Source organism: Melanaphis sacchari, unplaced genomic scaffold (genome assembly GCF_002803265.2).
Source record: "Melanaphis sacchari strain LSU unplaced genomic scaffold, SCAv2.0 Contig32_pilon_pilon, whole genome shotgun sequence".
Classification (NCBI taxonomy): Eukaryota; Metazoa; Arthropoda; class Insecta; order Hemiptera; family Aphididae; genus Melanaphis; species Melanaphis sacchari.
This window is the reverse complement of record NW_020271199.1, coordinates 1758776-1783333: the sequence shown is the minus strand read 5'-3', so window position 1 is coordinate 1783333 and position 24558 is coordinate 1758776. Positions and strand designations below refer to the sequence as shown.

At 27.7% G+C, this 24558-nt stretch overlaps 1 protein-coding gene across 1 annotated transcript in view; it reads right to left on the bottom strand.

Moving 5' to 3' along the window:
- Positions 1-24558, bottom strand: part of LOC112596579 (nephrin-like) — a gene marked incomplete in the record, with an annotated part of 408876 nt that overhangs the window by 26637 nt on the left and 357681 nt on the right. Inside the window, 1 exon segment of the mRNA XM_025342339.1 lies at positions 12462-12657. Coding sequence (XP_025198124.1) covers positions 12462-12657 — 196 coding nt within the window.

The following is a 24558-nucleotide window of genomic DNA, read 5'->3' as shown; positions in this document are numbered from 1 at the left end:
AAACATAACTAAAATAAAAGTTCAATCGTTTTTAATGAAAAAAAAAAAAAAAAAAGAGAGACTTACATAAATTGAGTGTATTATAGATATAATTTTTTTCTCATAAAATCTATTGACCATGTAATGTATACATAGCTTATAAACGAATTAGGTCATAGCTATAAAAGTTTTATAATTGAAATAGTTTTTGTAATAAATATTATTATTTTTTTACGAAGCTCTGCATTTTTTCTTTTTTAATTTCAATATTTGAAATCTATCCAAAATTCAATTTCGAGTGGAATGATAGCGTTACTAGTGTTGTTTACTTCAAAGTTCATATTTTGAATCTGTAAACCTCTTTTTTCAAATATTAACCAATCTTGATTAAATAATTAGGTACTACGTAGTTATTTATTTTAAAATATTTTTCTTTTATTCTAAAAACAGACACTGTATATTTGGGAAAACAAAGTGCTCTCCATTTCGAAATATTATCATTTGCATTTAAATAAAATAATGAATAACGCTTAATTGTAATTCATAGAGATATTTTTAAAATATTGTTTATCGTTAAATTGATTATTACTTTTGATGTTATAAGTTTATAAGATTTTTATGTAAATTGGACTGAGATAAAATATTAAGTATGGAACTTCTTGAATTATGAAAATAATCTAAAATAGCAAGATATATAGTTAATTATTTTTGTTAAAACCGACAGTAAATTACAAACTCTGAAAAAACTTATAAATATAAATCATGAATTAATTAATATCGTAGTATTCATGATTATTCATGATTTAACAACAATTGTATTTGTATTAAGTAGTTTCAGTTCGGTTTTATAATATAATATTAAAACGTAAACTATTAAATATTTGAATATAAATAGTTATTATTTATACTTATTAAATTAGTCTTAAACGCACGTATATTATAAATTAGGGATTTCGTAATTTAAAATATATGCTTTATTTATAATATTATAATTCTGTCGTATGATAAACATAATGAGTGAGGAATAACACACGTTGGCAAAGTAAATTGAAAACGTCAAGAACTGGTTAAAAATGCAATTGAAAGGACGCATTTACAATAATATAATATGCGCGCTGCAGTTCGCTTAGATAGCAGTCTACTTGTTATTTTAGAGTTTACTCGTTTCTGTAAAATTGCAGTGCAATATTCACTATAATTTCTATTTCAATGTTAATGTGTACGGCGTAAGTGAATGACAAAATGCGTTCCTTTTTCAAAAAAAAAAAATAAAAAAACATTAAACAACACACGTGCATTTTTGGGTATATAATATATGATTCCAAACAACACACTGAGAACAAAACGTTTTATTTTACAGCTACATAACTCTTTGCATTATGTCAATGGTATTATTGTTTCATATATTTACCATTTTATAATTTTTTTCATAATATTTTATCAGGTATATGCGCATTAATGAACTCAAATTACGTGTTATCGATTTGTTTTGTTTGCGTCTTGTTTAACGACAATTTAATTAATATACGTCGAAATAAAATACGTTTAACAAAACACCACTAAATAGCCATTTTTGTATTCCCAAATTGGGTAAAATTCTCGCGTTCGAAATAACTAATAAGTATAGAAAACATGCAAACGGTACAATTTTATTGTCGTTTGTTGCCCTACGTATTACATGTGCAAGTCTAGTCGAATGGCATGCCTAAAAAAATTAATTAGTAATAAAAATTGTTGACAGGTCCTAGCGCGGTATAATCCATATATTATTTATATTTATGCGAGTTTTCAATTTATTCTCGTAGAGTCTTTATTAAGACGATGGAAAATAAACGACTAGTCGACGTTCATAATATTATGTAATGTGCACATACGCGTCGGCACGTGAGGATTTAAAATATTCTTCCCGTGTGAACACGACAGACGGAACTAAGCGGATACACATATAGTTTAGTCAATAGGACGACGACACATGTTCATTTCACTTTTCGCAATCAAAATATTATTTTCACTCGTACAACATAGCTGTGTGCGTGCGTTTGTGTGTATATTATAAATATGTGTGCCTCGCCGCGCTACGTGACCAAGTTCTCAAAACGAGCGTCCTTAATAAATACTTAAAACTCGGTGAAAATAACGCTTCTACCGGAATGTTCGTTAAAGTTATTTATGCACCAACATTTCTACAGGCGACATAATTTTCATCGGATCTCGCGTTTGTAAAGAGACAAATGAATGTGTATAGAAAAGCGTGTGCTATGCGTATTTTCCTAGTGCAATTCATCGGTGTGACTTCTACTTTTGCGATTTGCGTAATATAATTTTACGAACATAGTATCTGTTAGAGTATATATATATGTGTATATATAGTAGTAAGATGAATTTCCCGGAAAATTTGCTGAATTAGTCATGTGGAAATTCTTATGGTTTCAAGACTACTGCAGTACATACTATGTTTTACTAATACTTTGTCCAGAATCCTACTATGAGCGGTCTGAACCGTATTGAATTATTAATATTCATACAAGTCGCAAAAATACTTTTCGATTTTAAAACTTAATAGTAATTATCTATTTTGATCAGCAAAAATCTTTAAATATTTTTTCATCAGAAATTGTTTTATCTAGTAAGACTGTGGCTAAATAAAATACAATTGATACACTTAGTTACTGTCATATAATTTTATTTACTTGCCTATCTTTTATCATAACATATTACGTTTCATTTTTTATAAAAAAAATGTAATACAAATTTAATTACTTAATATAGTTTTAATAAATTAAAACATAATACAGTCTACTCTTGATAATTCGAATTGTTGAGTAGTTCGAAATAACGAGAGGGCAAAAAAATCAAATTATAGAGATTTAAGAAAACAATTTTGTTTTTTATTATTGTACATATTAATTATTTCAGTAAATTAGGTGGTGCATACTAGAATTATTAGAGTTATCGACGATTCGACGAGTTAAATTACGAATTACGATTAAAGACGATTAAAAAATAAAATCTATCAAATTATAAGGTTCTTATGATAATATTCTATAGTTATCGAAAATAATAAACTAAATTTCTACACGATTGTATAGTATTATAAAAATACAGATAAAATACATTTGGTGAATATACTTCGAATTTTCAAGTGTTAGTGGTCAGTTATCTCAAAATTTAATTAATAAAAATAAGTGTACTTAAATGTATTGTTTTCGTTCAAATTACCGCGTGATTTTTAAGGGATCGAGTATTTACTTCGAATTACTGAAGGTTTCGAATTATTAAAGGTTTGAATTATCGAAAATCGACTGTACTATTGTATATCATAATTACTAAACTTAATTCTGTGTATTTCAAAAATTTTTTTACTTCCACGATTTGTCTATTTTATTCAAATAATATGGTCATTGTGCACAAAACATATACTACAATATGAATCTTTTCTATTTTTGACTATAGATAATGGGAGTTGTACTCAGTGCTTGATGGGCAACTTTATCCGCAATATACTATTGTTGTATACATGAATACAAAATGCGATTTACAATATTCGAACATAAATATTTTGTTATTGCATAGATGATATAGTGACGGATGTGCTATTATTTTTTTTTTTTTTTTATTTCCTTGGGAAATCGTTTGAAAACCAAAGTGGAGAATAATATTATAGGGTATGTCGCGATATAAAAACCAATAACAATGATTACCATACAAAAACCGTCAATCCTTGACGCTACTACGTCAAATCGCTCAAGAAAGGAATGTTCTGTTTTATAGATGTTTGTTGATTTGGACGGAATAAAAATTAATTCGTATAAAAATTTAACTATAACTGGCCGACTGGAGTTCTCTTATATCGAGTTTCACCATTGATAAAGCGTACGGTAAAGATGATTTTTTGACAGATTGTCCGGTTTCGAATATTCACTTATTCGATAATTTAGAAATGCTATTACAACAGACTTTTCATGTGCGTTCTAAAAATCAAAAACCACTCAAGAAAGCAAGGAGAGTTTCGTTGTAGGAAGTAAAATTCGACAAGAGCGTTATTGGTGTGATGGTCGTACGCGAAGAGGCGAACAACGGGATCACATAAACCTTCGACAGAGATTTTATGTAATAAATGAATTTCCAACCATAATAACTGCATTGTACTTTTTCCTTGCAATTGTTTTAGGTTTAATCTTTGAAGATAGATCTAGGATATGGTATACGTACCACGAGTAGTCAATGACGTACTTTCTGATAAGACTAAATTAAGCTAAGGTATAAAATCTATTGAGCCCTTGTAGTCTAAAAGGGAACGAGCGGAAAAGTAATAAATGTATGTCTTCATATCTTAATATAAGTTAACGGTGTTGGCTAAACTAATTTTTGGATAGGGCCATTAAATTTGAGTGTACGAAGATAAGACGCAATAGGTTTTAGTGCGTATTATCCATAACAAGTGATAGAACAAACTGATGACCAACATCGGCTCGATATTCATGGTCTGTGACAAATATATTGTCTGGGTAGAGTTGTCTTGGTGCAAATTTTTTGTACACGTGATGTAACAATTGTATATAATCCCGGTAGAGTAATACCTGTAGAGTAAAATCCGTAACACCTCTTTGACAAATATACAAATTAGGGATTCAGTCATTAATATTGAGTTTAAAGAACATTAAAGTTAATTTACATTGTTTAAAATCTAATTATTATCAACTTTAAAAAACAAAATTAAACCGGTAGAATATTATTTTTTTTTCATATTTATATATTTCCATTGATGAAATTAATTATGTTAAATTTTCGAACCATACTGTAGGTACTGTGGCTATTAATGCGAATAGTCTATATACAAGATATAATAGAATTATATTAAAAATAATATTACTACTTTATAATTATTGGAGTTGAGTTAATTATTTTTTATAAGTTCAATACATATAAACAGTTGAAACCAGTAAGATAATTCACAGAAAAAAAATTAAAATATTTTCACATTTTGCAATTTTTAATTTAAATGATTGTGATGTCCTAACATAATTTATTAAAAATTTTCAATGATAGAGTAAAAAATAATAAACAAATTTTCACAGCTATTAGATCCATTTCATAATGATTTATCGAACATGTTCCTCCTAACCATGTGTTCACATTTCAACATACTATGATTCATCTACATGTGCTTGAGGTGGCGATCATTAAGGCTATTATATTTTTAATTAAATTATTATAGAACACATTACAAGAAATTTTATTCACTTATTCATTCTCAAAAAATAGTTTTATTATAATTGTAGGCATGACCTGTGGTGTGAGGGAATAATATAGTATACAGAGCAAAAAATAAAAATACAGTTTTGACTCCCATCCGAGCTAATGCTTTAAAATTCATTGAATTTTCACATTCTACATTTGTAGTTATTATTATTATTTTTTTTTTTTTTAGAGCATAATGCTTATCATTATTTTTCTATGTCCATTTTATATAATTAAAAAAAAAAAAAAATGTATAAATATAATATTATTTCAAGTTACGTCATTGATTGTAACATCATAAACTTGGGCTGCTCAAGAGATACACTGCCATCTCGAGAACTACCCAGGTGTTGAAAATTTTAATGAATTTACAGAGGTATCACAACTATAATGTAATTTTTTTATATCCATATAATATGTATCAGTAAATAATTAAAGTAACATTTTGTAACATTTGATTAACGGAAAAATGGAATAGTCAGCTATATATATTCCTGACAATTTATATATATATATATATACATTTATAATTGCACAATAAGCCTTTAATATTAGTATTTTTTCAGTTTTTATTTTTAATTTCATAGTAATTTGTTATTTATCAATACACACTTTAATTTTTAAAACACAACTGCCGCAAAAAAAACTGTTAATCGTTCACGCGACAAACGTGTTTATTATAGGTTTTGATAAAAAATAAGGGTTGTAAAAAAAGACGAAAATCATTTCCCCTTTTTATTTTAAATTAATGGTAAACGATTATAAGTAAAAATATGGACGATAGATGACGGATTTCTGTCCGATCTGTTAAAAAATATTATGAACATTATTTCGGTTATAATAATAAAATAAATGAATTCGTCGTGGAAAAAATGTTTCGGTTTAATCATGGTTAACATATTATTATTGTATGGTAATATTATATTATGTAACGAATAATCGAGGAAATGCAACTTTGGAAAAACATCGTCAGTTATATTACATTATGAGTTTATGATATGTTAATGTTATACATGAATACGCAATTATAGATACTGAGTGATTTTTTTTATCAAACAACACTCATTATTTCAAAATCAATAAACGTTTTAATTTTTTTAAATGAAAACATGAATAATTTCATATTCAGAAGCAAAATATTTTTCGAAGTAATTCGATAAATAACAATCGAAATTAGGACGATTAGTTTATGAGTTATTTGTATTTAAAGCCAACGTGAGCAGAGTAGTAGTACTAAATTATTTTCGTACCGCTTCTATCCGCTCATCTAAATTTTAACGATAAAAATATAATAAAAACATTTATTTTTTTTTAAAAAACAACATTATTTTATTTAGACTAAAAATAGTGTAAAAAAAAAAAAAAATAGATTTTGTAATGATGATTGTTGTTTAATAAAAGATTAACTTTGTAATATATATATATTATAATATATACAGTATATATACTTATATTTGCTCGGCATACGCATTACAATAACTTCATTAGGCGATGATGTTATTTACCAACATAATGTATTTCTTCAATACCACCCTCTCCGCAATGTGCGGATATTATACGAGTACAATAAACTTATGTGAAAAAAAAAAGCTGGAGAATTTTATGTATTTCATCGTTAACTCATAAATCATAATATATCATGTTATTATAATAGGAACATTTATAGTATAATTAGGTGTATAGTATATTATTATATATACAGACAGTGTGATTATGTTAACTATAATATCATGTACACGTGACTTTGGAGATATTAGTTATTTTGCCTCTCAAAACTTGACATAAGATAATATTATTATCGCGCATTAGCCTACAGATATACATCAAAACTAGAGTTCAAATAAAAACACCAGAGTAAATTTTGAATTTCAAAAATAAATAAAGAGCTGCAACTAAATAATATCACTCATATTATTGTGAAAATCATTATTACTTAATAAAGAATAAGATGATGAGTGAAAAATGTATGATATTTAAATTTAAAACTATTTTAATGCGCAATAGATTAATTAAATATATGAGTACCTATAATAGTGTTGTTGTTGAAATTTCCGATTGGTCGAAGAAAAATTAATATTTTAAAACATATTATTATTTTTTTTTTTTTCATGAATATTTAATTAAAAATTTAAAAGACATTTAAATATTTAATTTTTATTATCAATATTTACACGAAAACCATCTGCATTGGTCAGGCACGGAATAATATACAGATATATCATAATACGAATTATACAAGTTGTGTTTAATATTTTTGTAATTACACACATTGTTTCACGTTTTATACTACTTGAACATACGTTCCCGATCAGGGAGGTACATCAAAGAAAATATTTAAAGGGCCTGATGCGCGATATACTTTGGAAACGTCTAAAATACTTTGATGGTATCACATTTAAGTCATTGTTTAACATTATTCATACAATTATTATTTTTAAGTTCCAATACAATAAAAGAACAAAATACATCAACTAAAGATTACGGTTAAGACGTGATAAAGGTAAATATAATTGGTTTGGGTTTTCTGTATTTGTAAGCCGATAAAATAAATAAATCGTCGTCAGAATAATTCGGTTAACGTTAAAGTTTCGACGTATAAAACCGGTTTAATAAATTATGTGTGCTGTGGCTCATAGCAGGGACGGGCAATCTAGTAATTAGAGTGCCAATCTTTTAAAAGTGAAAATCTAGTGGGTCAATTCTATGCGTTTTAGCGGACATTTATGAAACACTATACTAAACGCGAAAGTAATAAAACCAAAGCAATTGGCCAACACGACACGACGGACACGACTAAACTGATAATCTATTAGCTATGTTAACCGCGCCCCTATAAATAATATGATATTATGACATTTAATAGGTAATTTAACACTGCGTGTGTTGTGTCGTGCATTTAAGATTTATAGTAATATTAAAGACTCACTCATAACTACTATAAATTTAAGTTTAAACATTAATTCGTTAGTTATTTATTTATTCAAGTGCACTGAATAAATTATGATGAATTTAATATTTCATACCCAAAAATTTTCAATAATTTTTTTTATGAATTGAAAATATTCTATCAACAATACTATTTTTATTACTGTGATATAATATTCTGTAATAGGTAATCGATGATGATTTTTGTGATTTGGATAAATGTGCAGTTTAGTTTTTATTTTAAAATATGTTCCATAATTTTGGCAATTCACTAAGCACAAGGATGCATTTATGTTACGTATTAATGTGATCATAAAATCTTTATTAAATAAAAGTTAAAAATGTATTATATTACGTGAAAAATACTTTTGTTTAGAGTATGTGCTTATTATATATTTTGTTCTACGGACTCTAATTTATGATAGCGCGACAATGGTACAGAAAGTCGCTAAAACTCGACTAGTATTACTGTTTCGGCTTGATATATAAGTGAACTGCGAAAGATAATCTAACGACGTTATAACTGTTTTTAGAACATATGGCGGTCGTTCAAATACGGTAGCAATGATAATGTAATCATTAGAAGTCCCGGAGTGTTCTATTTGAAACTTGGGAGTTGCATTGAAGATAGATACTTTAGTTGCAGAAGTTACGTCTCTCCCATTCCTCTCTCCATCACTCGTCCGCGCGCGGTCTTCCCTATTTTCTTCTAACTCCTACCTCCTTCCGCACCACCATTCTGCATCGATGTCTCCACATATATCTGTCTTAGTATCGACCTCTGCTTCGTCTTTTATGTTCGTTTCAGTCGTCGATTCATTTGTTTGTCCGCGGAAATGTCGAAATAGTTATCACGTCGAAATAGTTATACGGAAAATGTGCAGATTCCACGCATGGCATATATATATATACGTAATTATACACATACAATCATGGGGAGTACATCAAACGCCTCGACGGATCACTTGGCAGTCAGCTTGCGTGTAAATAATTCGCAGGTCCCCCCCCCTCTTCAGTCACGTTACGTCCACGACGAAACGGATGGTTTACACTGCATCGGGGAGGGGGCTAAATTTAGTGAAGTATTACAATGTTGTATTATCACGATTTTACCCATGTGCATGTATTGTGTAAACATTCGTTCAAACAAGTCGGGCGAATCGATGAGCATATGTGTATAACAATCGCCAAAAGTCATTACAGTATAATATTATATTATAATTTCACCGAGCGTATACGAGAATGACGAGCACGATGAATTTCATACGACTCAAACTTCGTCTTTCTATCGTTATCGTTTGAACTATAATAATAGTTGATGCGTTTTTGGGTGCTCATTAAAAAATTTTCAGAAGACCAAATTAAAATTGTAATATCCATCTATGTTCTCGTACAAATGTTAGAATTACAGATATTACCGAGCACAGTATAAAGCACTTTTAATGGTAATGCGGATAGGACCATTATTTCAATTTTATCCCTCATTATGTGAAGACATTGTTGTTGCACATATTTTACTAGGAAAATAGAAACACTGCAGTATGTAAATAATTTCATATAAATTCTACAAAAACAACTTTGTACGGTTAAGTCCGATTTAAGGCTTGTTAGCATATTATAATAATGCTGAAATGTAAATAAATACAAAATATATTAGTTTCAAATGTTTCAATGCATAGTATAATTCGTTAAATAATTTAATTTTTTTATAGGAGTTGTGTAGTACTACATTATTTTATAATTGATATTGAATACGTTAATATGTATAATTTATGATTTATAAGTTGTAAAAGGATAGAAAAAAAAATACAAATAAAATAATAAATGATTTTTTTTTTATGATGATTATCAAACGAATTTAGCTCCAACACATTTGTTTATTACATATTAATTGAACTAAATAAAAAAAATCTTTGGAAAATTTTACGATTAATAGACTTTATAAGTATGATTTTAATTATATTCCTTAATTTATTCACGTAACATACATATTTAGTAGAAAGTTACACCCACTATACATTATAATAACTGATTATTAACTTTCATTAAAAATGAAATGTTATTTCATGAAAATTTAGTTATATCTTCCAAAGCATTATACATATATTTATAAATGTGTACATATAGCTTAATAATAATATTGATCATCTATTTACATTTTAATAAGATGTTTTAATCATATATCTAGATTGAAATAAATATAAAATTTTGATTAATTTTTTATGAATACTTGCTTGTAATATTAACATATTAAAAAATATGTTTTAATAAAATATTTAATGTAAACAACGTTAATCATTTTGATTGATTTGACTTTATTACCAATAAAATGTATACTCGTATGTTAGAATTTTTATAATAATTTGTTCAATATTTTATTAACTAATATCGACCATGTTAATAATAAATACAATAGATTTTCAACACTATACTAAATAATTTATACATTTTTTTATATTTTTTTAGATATACATAAATATAAGATGATTTTAGTATATGTTTTATACATAATACACTAACTACGTAATATATTACACGTCTCGCAGAAACTTTTTGATTTTAAGTCCCTTATAACATAAAAGTCATCTAACCATTCTACATATTTCAAATAGTATTGATACAATTCTGAAAGAAAACCAAAATATATATATTTATGTCTACACTTAAACCACGAAGAATAAACTGCACACTTTCGTACTCTTAAATATTTTAGCACACGATGGACAAACTATTAAAGCAAAAAAATTAAAATTTATAATCGATTGTATAAATGTTTATTGTGTTCTATCGAGTAACTGTACCAAAATAATCCAATTAAAACTTTTTTTCTTTTGTCATAGTTTATGAAAGCTTTTAACACTGTTTCCAATAAACTTTCATAGATACATCAAAGGAACAACAACAACAGAAAAAAAAAAACAATGATATAAATGAGATACACTTTAAACAATAAATTATATTAGAAGTGTGTCAACTCATTGAATTGCTTATTTCTCCGTTTTTTCTTCAATTCAAGTCAATAATTGTTTGAACACACAATATTTTTTTACACCTTGTAACTTCCATACGTATTTTTAATAATATTTAATTATGATAGCATGAGGTTTATTCGTGAATCTTACTGTGTTATTTACACTTTATCGTAAATTTAAAAAAAAAGTTATATCTTGAAATTAAATTTTGTAGAAAAACCGTCGTATAAAAAATGTTTTTATTTCTAATAATATCTCAAATTTATGTGAAAGTCACAGGTAACTAGTGGTACATAAGTATTAAATTACATTTTGATATATTAAAAGTATCACTAGTAGATCTCATTTTTTTTTTTTTACCATTAGTACTAAATTTGTATATAGTATAAGAACTTTATAAAAATATTGAGAAAATACTTTTATTTTGGGTCTAACTGTTTTTTTATTTATTATAATTTATGCTGTATTAACACTGAGTTAATTATATTAAAATAATTTTATTATATGGTAGATGAAAAAAAATCGTAACCTTATTGTAGTAAACGTAAAAAAACTAAAAAGAAAAGAATAATTCTCCAACCACTAATGTAAATTAATATGTAAGTACTATTATATTAAGGTTATACCAAAAATTCGTTATCGACTTCGGTATTCAAACAGAAAACCAGTCGACTAAATATATTGCTTCAAGGTGGAAGTTAACTAAATGTATTTCATTATACGGTACTTAAAGGGTAATTTAAATATTATGGTGATTTTAATAATATATTTTCAAGGATATCAGATTTTTATTTTACATTCGTTCTTGATTATAAATAATAAATAATTCAATTGGTAACATGCCGCATTTCAAAATCGACTATATCAAAGACGAAACACCGGCCGTGAATTTCAATTACTACGATGATTATGTTATTAAATTGAACAATGTGTGCATGTACAAAATTTTCATTATTTGAGTTCAAACGGTATCATCACAATAAAGTATAATGGAAATAATGTTTAATAAATGTTCATGATATTATGTCAAAAAAGTCATTATGATTATCAACGAAGCAATAAATTTAGTAGGTAGATACAATAGTCGCTAAAAAGAATGCAACGGTTAATAAGTAATTATATTGAAAAAATGCAATATTTTAGTTCACATTCTATGGAAAACTGTCTCGCTGCGCGATTAATGATTTCTATACAAATTATAATATTATATTCAGTCTGATATCAACGCGCGTGATCAAGGAAATTGCAATATTAAACGTGTATTTTTTTCACGCATAAATAAAGCGTATAATATTTGTCCCGTTTATGTCTATATAAATTAATAAGTATTTATGAGTTACTCACGACATATGTTCATTTTCCATCCGTCAGAAGAATCGACGTCGACCGATTGGTATTGGCGACCGTCCGTTTTGCTGTGTCTATTGTTGACGGTATCCGGTTTGCCACTTTCTGCACGACAGCTTAGTGTGTTGTCCGAGTCTTTGATCGTCGGCGTAAACGTCAGCACACTCGTAGTTATGTTACCATCCGAACTTGTCTGTTGAACAAAACGACGTTATGTTTATAATAATTGTGTAAGGATTTCAAAATAAATTTAATCATATTATTAATGCGTGAATGTTAAAATAACGGACATAGAAAATGATAAAACAGTGGTGTGCGGATGAGACTTATAATTACTATGAGGTACAACGGTGTATCTGTACTACGGTAGATTTTCTATAATATTTTAAATTTAATGTGTTGAATTGTAATAGCCAATGGATATGAAACACCAAGCAGTTCAATTACATTTATACCCATGACTTGCTTAATGTAATGTGAAAAAAAGAGCATCGTTTGAAATAACAACCGCCCATTGGTGGTTTTATAAATATACTGTCATTTTATATCAAGTAGATTTTGTTTTTTAACGTAAAACACACAATTAAAAATTCCTTTTCACATTGTATACCCTCATAGAAGATCTAATTTGACCTCGAAATTAGTGTTAACGAAAGTTGTTTATTATTTAATTGTCTCCCAACTTGCATCTAATTTGATTATTTACCTTCTTACTCACTTTGTAGAAATCTATTTTTATAAATTCTATATTTTTTTCTCTCTTTCTCCGCTGATAACTTAATATTCTTCAGCACTCTACACCGCTATACCGATTCTCACTAATTTACGTAAATATAAGTCAATTCGTTTTTACCATCAAATAAATAGCACAGATAAAAATGTAGAATTCAAAACTTATTATTGTATACATTACACATAATTACAATATAATATCTTATCTCAATTTTATATTACTTTATTGTTTTATAATATTTGCAATAAAAAATATTATTATTAGAGCAAAAGAGTTTCATTAAAAAAATAAATTATAAAAAAATGTTATCAAAAGAAAAATTATTATTTTAATACTGTGTTCATGAAATAAATGTGTACGTCATATAATAAAAAGGCTATCGTAACTTTTTTGACTTGATGCAATTATTAAAAAAATAAAATATAAAAAAATAAAAATACATGCTAAATTGTAATATCCCGATAAATTAATGTTTAGACTGTAGACATTACAATGGAAGACTGCAGCAGGCGTCTTTAAAATAATAGACCTTAAACACACCATAACGTATATATATATATATATATATAGAGACAACATAATAGATAAAGTACATTTTCTCGGTAACTCTTCAACATTTCATCACTTACCGCACACGTGTTACCAATTGGAATTAAAGGTTTCATTTATCTTTACGTAGGTCTGTCTCCTGTGCGCAGAAAACTTTCCGTTTATGAAATAAAACATATCATATGAACATTTTTTTCAAGAAGTTTCTCCAAATGGATTGGGTGAGTGGGTAAAGGGCAAGAGGATCATCATTAAATAGGAGGTATACATTAGCTGCTTTGTGTGGTTTTAAAATTAGTTTACTGGACCATAGCATATTCGGTGATGGTCACAAGATTTTTCATTGTAACTCATACTGGATTAAAAATGTAATTTTCTTCCTTTTTATTATGATACAATTTCATTTGAAAAATCGTCTAATCACCATTTTCACGGCTTAAATTGTGTCCTATAGTAAGTTAAAGTTACGTATACGTGAACCATGAGGATTGCTATCAAAATTAAAATTGTAATTAAGATGACGTCATATTCGCATTTTAATATGTTGTCTCTCTCATACAAAGTTATTACATAGCGAATGTGCGTTCAGTATAACCAATTTTGTGCTGTTGACTATTTAAATATTTAGCTAAACGTTTGTTTTTTACGATATTATAATTTATATGTTAGTTGTGAACATTTTTAAATTGTAATATTTTACATATAAGAACTCGTTTGAAAATAAATTAATCATAAAATAAACGTATACCTAAATACAAATACTATTTTTACCTTTAAGTTTGACAGTACATTAATTCACTCTAACAAGTCTAACATTAAAGCTAACACGACAAAAAATGGCTGTGGAGAATGAAAATTGCTATGCAAAAATGTAGGAACTCTTTAAAAAAATAAACTTTTATACGCAGGCAGTATAACTTACAGTAAAGTTTTAACATGTTAATACATTTTCGTGGATTGTGTAAAATATGTACTATACTATCAGTGATGTTGAAAATTAAAATAATATTTTCAGTTTTTTTTTTTTTTTTAACTCAGAGGAAGACATATAAAATGAAATATTTCAATGAATTGTTTAATATTTTTAGTAAACGGGTTATAGTAACGAAGGGCAACGCGTAGGTGTACATTGAAAAAAAACATCTTCCGATTCTGTGGTCAGAAAATAAAAGTTGAAACGACAAAACTTAATTTATTCGTTTAACATGTCGCTGCTTTGAATTTTATATGATAAAAAAATCTTTCTAACGACCGCAAAAGATCGTATTGTCAGCGTTTATATTTTGTTGGCCACGAGCCCACCACAAATGCCGACTCTGATGTAATATCTCGTTATGTAATCATACTCGTATACCTCTGCTAGCCTTTTTTTTTTCAATTTTCGTTTGGTTTCAGTAGTCATAAAGTTTACCGTTCTTAAATGAAATGTTAATGTTATAAACGAGATTAATCGGCCCACTAACAAAATGCATACTATTATACATTTACTTCAAAAATAAAAATTAAACGAATTCGTCAAAGTATCCTATAAACTCAATACTGTGAGTAATAAATAATTACATTTAACGTCCATAATTTAAATAAAAGGTTTTTATAATTTTTTATTTCATTTCTTTTTTTATATTTATTCAATAATTTAATTGAATGCATTCTGTATATACATTAAATAAGAACAACTTCAATGAAAATTTTTGTAGGTACACACAACGCACAAAGTAAAATTGTACAGTTAAAGTTATTGTGACAACGCATTGTTTGAAAGTGTTAATAAATACGTTTCACATCGACAAAAACAAAGTAATGCCTTAAAAAAAAAAAATAAACAGCGTTTCTACATTAATGTAATTGTTCAGAATAATTAAATTGCATACTAATACAAACACACGGGTGCCCACACACATACATATTTATATACTAGATATATAATATTTTATGTCATACTATATTTTATATGAAGCACGGTTTAACATTCGTATACAAATAATTATAATCAATTTTATTGAACGAATCGAGATGGTTCTGAGTTGATGTATATTTTACAATAGTTTTCATAATTTATTAACATTCAATTTGACATAATTTAGGTTTATAGTTTATTTATATTAATTAAATTTTATACTTATAATATATAGTACAGAATCATGAAAAATAAAAACATGAAATATTGCATAAAACGGTTCGCCTAAACTTCAGAAAACGTGCGTCTATGGATTTTAGGTCCAGTGGAAATTAATATTATATTTATACGTTGACGCATTTTCTAAAGAAAATACATTACTTGACCAATGAAAAATAATTACTGGTTGCATTCAACTGATAAATTTAAGTTAACTAGTTGTATAATGATACAAATATTATTGTACATAATGTATATCATAATAATATAAAACATTTAGAGTTAAGAAAAATAGTTAAAAAGAACATTAAATATTAAATAAAGTTAAAAAAAATATTAATTATATTTATAACATCAGTTTTAAGTTAATTTTTCACTATAAAATAAAATGAGTGTTGTCTCTTAACGCTCCTATGAAATACAAATAATGATAATATAAACATAGTTATACCTTGGGCCATAGATATAATAGTTTATTATGTGTTTATACTAGATTTTTATAAATGATATTCAAATAACTGATTTATATTATGTTTATAGTCTGGCCAAAGGTTTAAATTATATTACATGTTATTATATTGTACTAAATTATGTTTAAATAAAGGAATACCATTAAAAAGACCACACATTGTTAATACAAACATTCCCTGTACAGGAAACGGCTTTCAGTCGTATTTTAAAGTAATTTTTTGTTTACACTATCTTATTTCTTGTTATTAAATTCAATATTATTGAATTAATTCTATTTCTATTAATATCATATACTCTTATAATATCCGTATTGTCTTTATGGAAAAATTTCTAGAAGATAATGTCAAAACTTTTTTATTTGAGGTAAAACAAACAATATAGAATTGCATTTAAAATCGTTTAATTTTGTAGTGACGCGGATATGTCATAATATTATATTTTGGAAGTTGCTGGGGTGGCTTCTTGACCCACAACTTAAACCCCATACATCAAAGTTATTGAAGTTGTATTGTGAATGTCTAAATAATTTACCAAAATTCTAAGTCGGAATTGTTTCCAAGAAAGTTGGAACCTATAAAATTAGATGTATAGCTAGTCAATTAGATGTTATTTATGGCAGTTAATATTTGAATACATTTTATAATTTATTAGGTACATGTGTTTTAGTGAAATCAAGACAATGATAACTTGGCGACGTCATAAGTTGTGACGTGTGATCACGTCTTAAACAATTTTTATTTCCATAGATTTTGTAACGTTCTTATTATAAGATGATGGTTTTAAATCAGAGAAACGATCGCAAAGCATTATATTGTCTAATCGTCTAATTTTAATAAAGATAATTTCCACTGATAACAACACAGTAACCACAACTTAAAATAAAAATTTGTAAATGTAACAATACACGCGTGCACAATTATTTTCGGCAAAATTTTGATTTAAACGATCGCTCTTAAAGTATACAGATATATTAATCAGTTGGTGATAATTGATGAACAATTTTGATTTTAATACGTTCATAATTTTATGATAGTGTTCAGTTATTCTAAAAACGTAAATATTTTCATCGAAATACCAGTAGACATGTTGTCATTGCCTGTTTGAAATTATCCAATCGACTTTTATTTTTCATGAATTTTTACTCTTACTATCTGAACTGAGAAGTTATTTTTGCGCGATTGATCTGTTTTCCACCATCTATAGTTACCCACGCGCAGTTGTAGCAAACAAACAGTGCACGTAGTGCAACAAAACGATTGACCGAAAAACAAGAACTAAATTGACCTCTACACCGGTCTCGATATTTTAGCAGCCCCGATGAACGCAGATATTTCGCGCAATTCAGATACCCCCGGCGTTAGAATGCTATATTATGTGTATTTATAAGTCGGTGTTATCGGATTACAGTTATCAGAGTCTCTGGACCCCAGACGTATGGTGTACAAGCGGAGCCTCAGGGTTTTTGGTATAGCGGAAGAGGCCGGGACCTGAGGTCGGAGTCATCGTCAGGAGCCTTCATTTCCACCACCTCCTCTATGTTCGCCGGCCGAAAACCTTTCGTCTGTCCCGCGGCGATTTTCGATGTGCTAATATAACAATAGCACGGTCTCACTCCTCTGGCCCAGCGCGCTGGTGCGCCGTACTACTGGTCACGTACAACGCGTGCACACTGTTAGATAACTATAATATAATATTATTACACACTGCGTTTTCGTGATCCAACTCATTGATGTCTGCGTTTTATTGGTTTTTTTTTTTCTGAATTGTTATTTTTAAAGTTGATTGGCAATGATGGTAGTATATATAAACGATCAAAGAACGACGAGGTAACGAAAATAGTAACCGCCGGTACCACACGTGACGTGAAAATGTTTAAGTGTGTGTGTGCGTGTGTATTGTATACGTGGAAACCAAAGGCAGTTAAAAGTAGTTATACCTGTATAACAGTGAGAAACGAGTATTTACTGACAAAACTAATGTCTTGAAAATCGAGTGCTGCAAATAAATCGAGTGATTTATAATATATTATTACGGTTTTCGACGTGGACCAATTTGGTGCGTGACAAACGCCATTACTCTACGTAGGTATATAATGGTTTCCGGTATTAAAACATACAGTCATCGGTTATCCGATAATAGCGATAAACTATACCTACTATAAAAATATCAACCATTCTACGAAATAAAAAAAACGTGCATTTTCGTGTGCATAAACGCGAATTCATTTGTTTATTATAATATATAAACGTATAATACGTCGCAATGCTTAAATTCATAACGCGTTAAAATATATTATTTTCGAATTTTTCTACTCTTCGAGATCGATTATTGAATTTATATTTTCATCGAAAAAAATGAATAATGGTTTAGCGTTCAATAAAATATTTTTCAATTTAGACAACAAAATTATGATTTATTTAAAAATGATAATGACAGAAAAAAATTAATTATTTATGTTTGACAATATTTCCAACGATATTAGACGTTATGTATTTTAGTGTTTCCGAGGATAAATATGTAATTGGTTGTTTTTTAGCGATACTACTCCTGAACACTGATTGTTTATGTCCATGGATCGTGATACAAATTAAATTTTACAATTTAGCGGCATAATCAAAACGTTGAAGTATCGTGTTATATAAATACTTTCTCGTACATAATTATATTGTTTGTTGATTTTCTTATTTATTTTTTTTTTTTGCGCATACATTTTTTATGCGCAGTATGGTCCAACATCGTAACATCGTGGGTCAAGGAAAAATGTAAAATTTTTTCCGTTTATTCATAGAATATGATACTAATGTTAGAGTTAACAAATTCGTAATATGCGCGTACAGATAATATGGAATGTGGGTATGTATGTGTGTGTGTGTGTGTGTGTGTTACAATTTTTGCATCTCTTTGTTATACGTACCCTGTTGGTGTTATGTGACATTTATAATCTCACATGATATTAGAATAAATTATGTTTACACATTCCGTTGTACTTGTTTTAAATTACACACGAATGCATTTCGTATTTACATAAAATAATAAACGTATAAAAATAATTTGCATACGTCATTATGTCTGCTAGCCATGTATTTAATTACTTAATATTCATCACAAAAGTCGTCTGATCTCATATAAATTATTATAATATCATTGTCCTGCAGTGCACGCGTAACAACGACTGCGATTGCGGTGATGGTTCCGAATCACACTGCAGTTCGGTATGTACCTACTACTTACTAAACTTTAGCGTATTCCTTGCATTACCGGGCTATGTGATAACGCCGATCGATCGGTAGCCGACAATCAACTATTACGACATCGTAACGACGATGAAAATTGGAAATAGTTTAACAGAACTTTGCACGATTATGGTATTAGCGTACAATATTATTATGATATTAGTACGTTGCGCGCGCGGTATTAGCTGTTACTAGCGGCGATGATCCCGTGGCGCCGGTCGTTTTTTATCATAACGCACAATTCGTCGTACGGATAAGATATCGCGATTATACAAAATTATTAAAAATAATATTACAATAATAAAGTCGCGTCATGTAGTCAACACACAATGGTATAACGTCGGTGGTGTACGGGTTGGTGTTAGAGGGTGGTATTGTGTATGACTTGTCTCTGCGCGTGTTCATCTGAGTGAAAAATAATGTACTGTACTCGCAATAGTTTTTATCTTGCCTCAGTATTTGTGCTGGTTGGGGGGGGGTAAGTATTTACAGACTTAATAATAATAACAATACGTGTTGACCGTACACGACCGTTTCCGTCCGTTTTCTCTTCTATGATTCTCACGCTCAGACGATTTCGAATTCATTTCGTTAATCACCGTCCCTGGGTGAAATCTAATAACAGACGTTAGCGCGGCAGGCGGTTGGTGGACGCGCGGAAATACGGAGAAACAAAAAGGTCCAGACGAACGTCGGTGCTTGCAATTTGTATGTTTATACATATATTAAGGAGAGGGTATCTGTTAGTAGATGTGTATGGTTGAAATCGGAAGGAAAAACGCGGAGATAGTGTTGGACGACATCCAGAGGCGGCACTCGCTCTCCGCACGTATACTATATATACGTGAATATACCCTTCTGGCTTGTGCGAGAGAACAATATTTCGTAGCCGAACGGATGAATAATAATATAAAAAATAAAAATAAAAAAAACTGAACGAACGAACGAATGAACGAAGGGGTTAATGTACGCACACTACGTAATTTAAAAAAAAACATGTTTCTTCTCGAGAGCAAATTGTAGGATATGTAAATTTCAACTGACACAATTTACAAATGTTATTTCAACGCAGTTTTAACAACATACATTCTTCAAAAAGTAGACTTAAAATTTAATTTTCAAAACGTTCTTATCCCATTCCGTATTTTTTTCATAACATCATTTTTCCGGTGCATTTTCTAGACTGTGAATAACCAAGCTCTTTGTATTCATACAAACTTGAAAAAATAAAACCATGACTAAATGGAAAGTGTTATTATTACTCACTTTCGAAAGCGATTTGGGAAAATTATAATAATATTACTGCATAATATATTATATATGCGATTGAGGCCGTTATTAACGCAATAAACTCAATTCATTATTTATTCACACTTTTTTTTTTCAATTTGAGTTCAATGGGGTATCGTAAGCGCTGCTGTCTATTTATTAATGTGTACCTTTTTCATGAAATGATTTTGGGTACTCAAAAAGTTTAATAAACCTTCTTTAAATATTTAAGGTGAAATGAAAATTATACCTTACATAAATTATTATTTATAGAATAATTTTTACCAACAAATGTATTGTAAGATTTTTCCGAATGTTAGTTTTAAAAATTATTTGTTATTGAATATCTTGAATTTATCTAAATATTTCATAAAAATAAAATTACCTGCTGCAAACAATACTTGCTTAGAAATAATAGTATTCAAACAAAATAAGTCGATGATAGTAATTATATTTAAACTGAGTTTTTATTTTCCGGCTATATTTTTATAAACTAATATTAATTTAGTGATGATTTTATGATTGTTAATATCAGTTTTTATGAACACACACTTGATGATGAACCGAAATTACTTAAATCGTTTATAGAAAAAAACACCAATGATACAATACCTGGCAAATTTTAAATATTTAAATTATAACGTGTTATATTTTATTACTTAATTTATTACACTAATATTTAGTTAATTATATTTTATGTCCAGTTATTCAAACGGTTGTATGTAAAATTTTACACATTAATATCGATGTATCATTATATTAGAGTACTTAATTTTAATGTATTTAAATTTAAGTGCATTGAATATCAGTTTTATACATTTATATGTCCTATAACTGCAGTATTTGAAGAGCATTTAAGACGCTCATTTTTTTTTTTTTTTTTTTGATTAAGTTTAACTTCAAAAACCGAAACTCATTTCATAGGAATCAATACTACAATATTGTTAATGTTCAAAAAATTTCTATTCACATCTTGCATCGACATTAATCAATACATTAAATTAAACGTATTTGTTGACACGATACCATTGTATACATAACATAGTAGGTATATTATTAATGAGTCGACTACGTAAGCGAGGTAAGCGTATTTTTGAAAATTTCTAAAACTCCTTCCGCAATGATAAAATAATTTATATTATTTATAATAGCCATATAGTATCAAAACGAGGGATAATATATAACATCAAGGGGCGGTACAAGGAGGCTTTCGATGCCGGACAGCCAGAAGATTTAATGTAATTTACGTTGTGATCGGATGTATAGAGAGAAAAAAAAAACAAAAGAAAATATATATATATGTGTATATATTTAGAGTTTACTGCGTTGAGGGTAACTACTGTTAACAATGGTTTCGGGCTAGTTCAATCGAAATTCTAAGGAGAAAGTTTTCAACGTTATGTTATGACTGCGCGTGCTCCAAAAGAAAAAAAAAAACATTATATTTAAAGCAGAAATGTTTTAGTTTTATTTTATATTTGCAAATATCCCTATATTAATAATTAATTAAATATTTTTTTCGGGAAAAACTTTAATACGGAATGATGATATATTATAATGATCCATGCAACAAAGATGTAAATAATAAAATATACTTAAATTATATAACTTTTTCACAATTATTATCATAACTTATACATATTTTTAATTTTTTAATTTTTTTGTTTTATCTTATTGTATCTTAGTTACTCAAGTAAATCAGATGCTAAAAAATTTTTATTGTGCAAAGGATATTTCAAATCCATTATTTCTAAATAATGGATTTTTTTCAAATTCTAATTTATAAAATTTTTAAATATGTTTAATAAATATTTTTGAACTCTTAAAATGTTTAGTATTACTTAAAGGTTGTTCTATGGCAAAACAAACTTAAATTGTTTTTCTTGTTAATGAAAAATGAGAACCATATTAATTACAGTAAATAATTATTGAATTAACATTTTTTTTTTTTGAAAATATAGATGGAATTGAACCAGTAGTTTTTTAAATGTTAATACTAGTAATAATGTATAGTCTTAAAAATTAATTTACATGTATCTTTACTGTCGAGTTTAAGAAATGTCAAGAAACTAAACAAATCATTTTTAAAGTTGAAACTTTGTCATTTTTAATATTTTAAAATTACTATATAATATTTTGAAGGTTTTGCATCGAATTAAAAACATAACATGTGTGGTTTAAATTATTTGTAGCAATGCATTAATACTACTGTTTAAAACGGAGAAAATATATGTTTCTATTGCCAAGGGTATCAATTTATAAGTGTGTACTTACTCGTATTTATGATACAATTTTCGTTTAATTTTGAAGATTTTTCTTTCATCATTGAGAAACGGATTATTATTCAAGAGATACTAAAATGGAAATATTTGTCAACCGTGCATATTGTATATGTACATTAATGTTAATTAAAAAGATTGATTGAAACCCGAAACTTTACTCCAAAAAACCTACAGCATTGTAGCCATTGAAAAGTTTTCATTGTTTATCACTCAAATAAAATATCGAGAAAATTAGGTCAACGATTTTATGATATGAAAACGGCTAACTCTATTGAACTCTCTTCATAGAAATACATTATTGAACTCAATTACTCGAAATTTAGCATCAAAAATTAGTAAATTAAGTGATATACCTATAGTATGATTTTCAAGCACAAAATAAATTATCGTTTTATGAGTTTCAATTACAGCGTATAGTGGTTTATATCATAAATTATTAATGAAAAATTACATCGAATTTTGGGAGAATTAAAATATACTTTATTAAGAATAATATGCGTAATAAGATATTAACTTAATTTCAAAATTAGCATAATTTCTATAGCCGGTTTGAAATCGTTAGTTTTCTGTATTATGTTTTATCATATGCATATTATTGTTTAACTGTTAAGGTGCTCATTGTTTTCACAATATTGATGCATTGGTAAAATACAGATGCCAAAATTAAATTAAAAGACGAACATTTTAACAACCTGAAGTAAACTAATCTAATCACGTCAACAAAAAGATGCTTTAAATTCAAACTCGAATAATTATTCTATGCGCTTGTTTTTTGAACAAATTATAAAATCTCACCATTTCACATTAATTGTATTTATTTGATTAAAATAGTATAACATTTTTAGGACAACAAAAGTTTTATTTTAACTCTTAATAATTTAATTGTTAAAATGAACCTATCAATAAATAAAATTTATCTTTAGTTCTAAAATATTTAAATAATAAAAGAGACTTGTTAGCATACTCAATTATTACACAAAAATTAATATGGAAACTGATACAAGTTAGAAACAATATGTTGTTTATAATGGAAAATAAAAAAAATATATATCTAAATAATATAATATTTATTTGACTGTTTGAACTTATGAATAAACGTGGAATGTGTTTGAGAAAAAAAAAGCAAGGTGCCTTAATCGCCCGGTTCGATAAATGTGTAGACAGCACATATTTAGGAAAAAGGGTGTGTTGAAGTAGCACCTTGTTAGCGGAGATTTGTTCAATTCTTTGTCCTAATCCGAGGTCATCATATTACTAAAACAACGCCATTTTCCAGGTGAAAAATGAACGAGAGAAAAAAAATAAACCTGCTATGACATCTCAACTGATTTTTTCTCACTATTTGTATTATATTTAAGTATAGTGTATATAGCATTTTGCTTACGTGGTTTTCAAAAATGTCTAGAATAATATAATTGTGCATGAGAACTTTTTTTTTGCA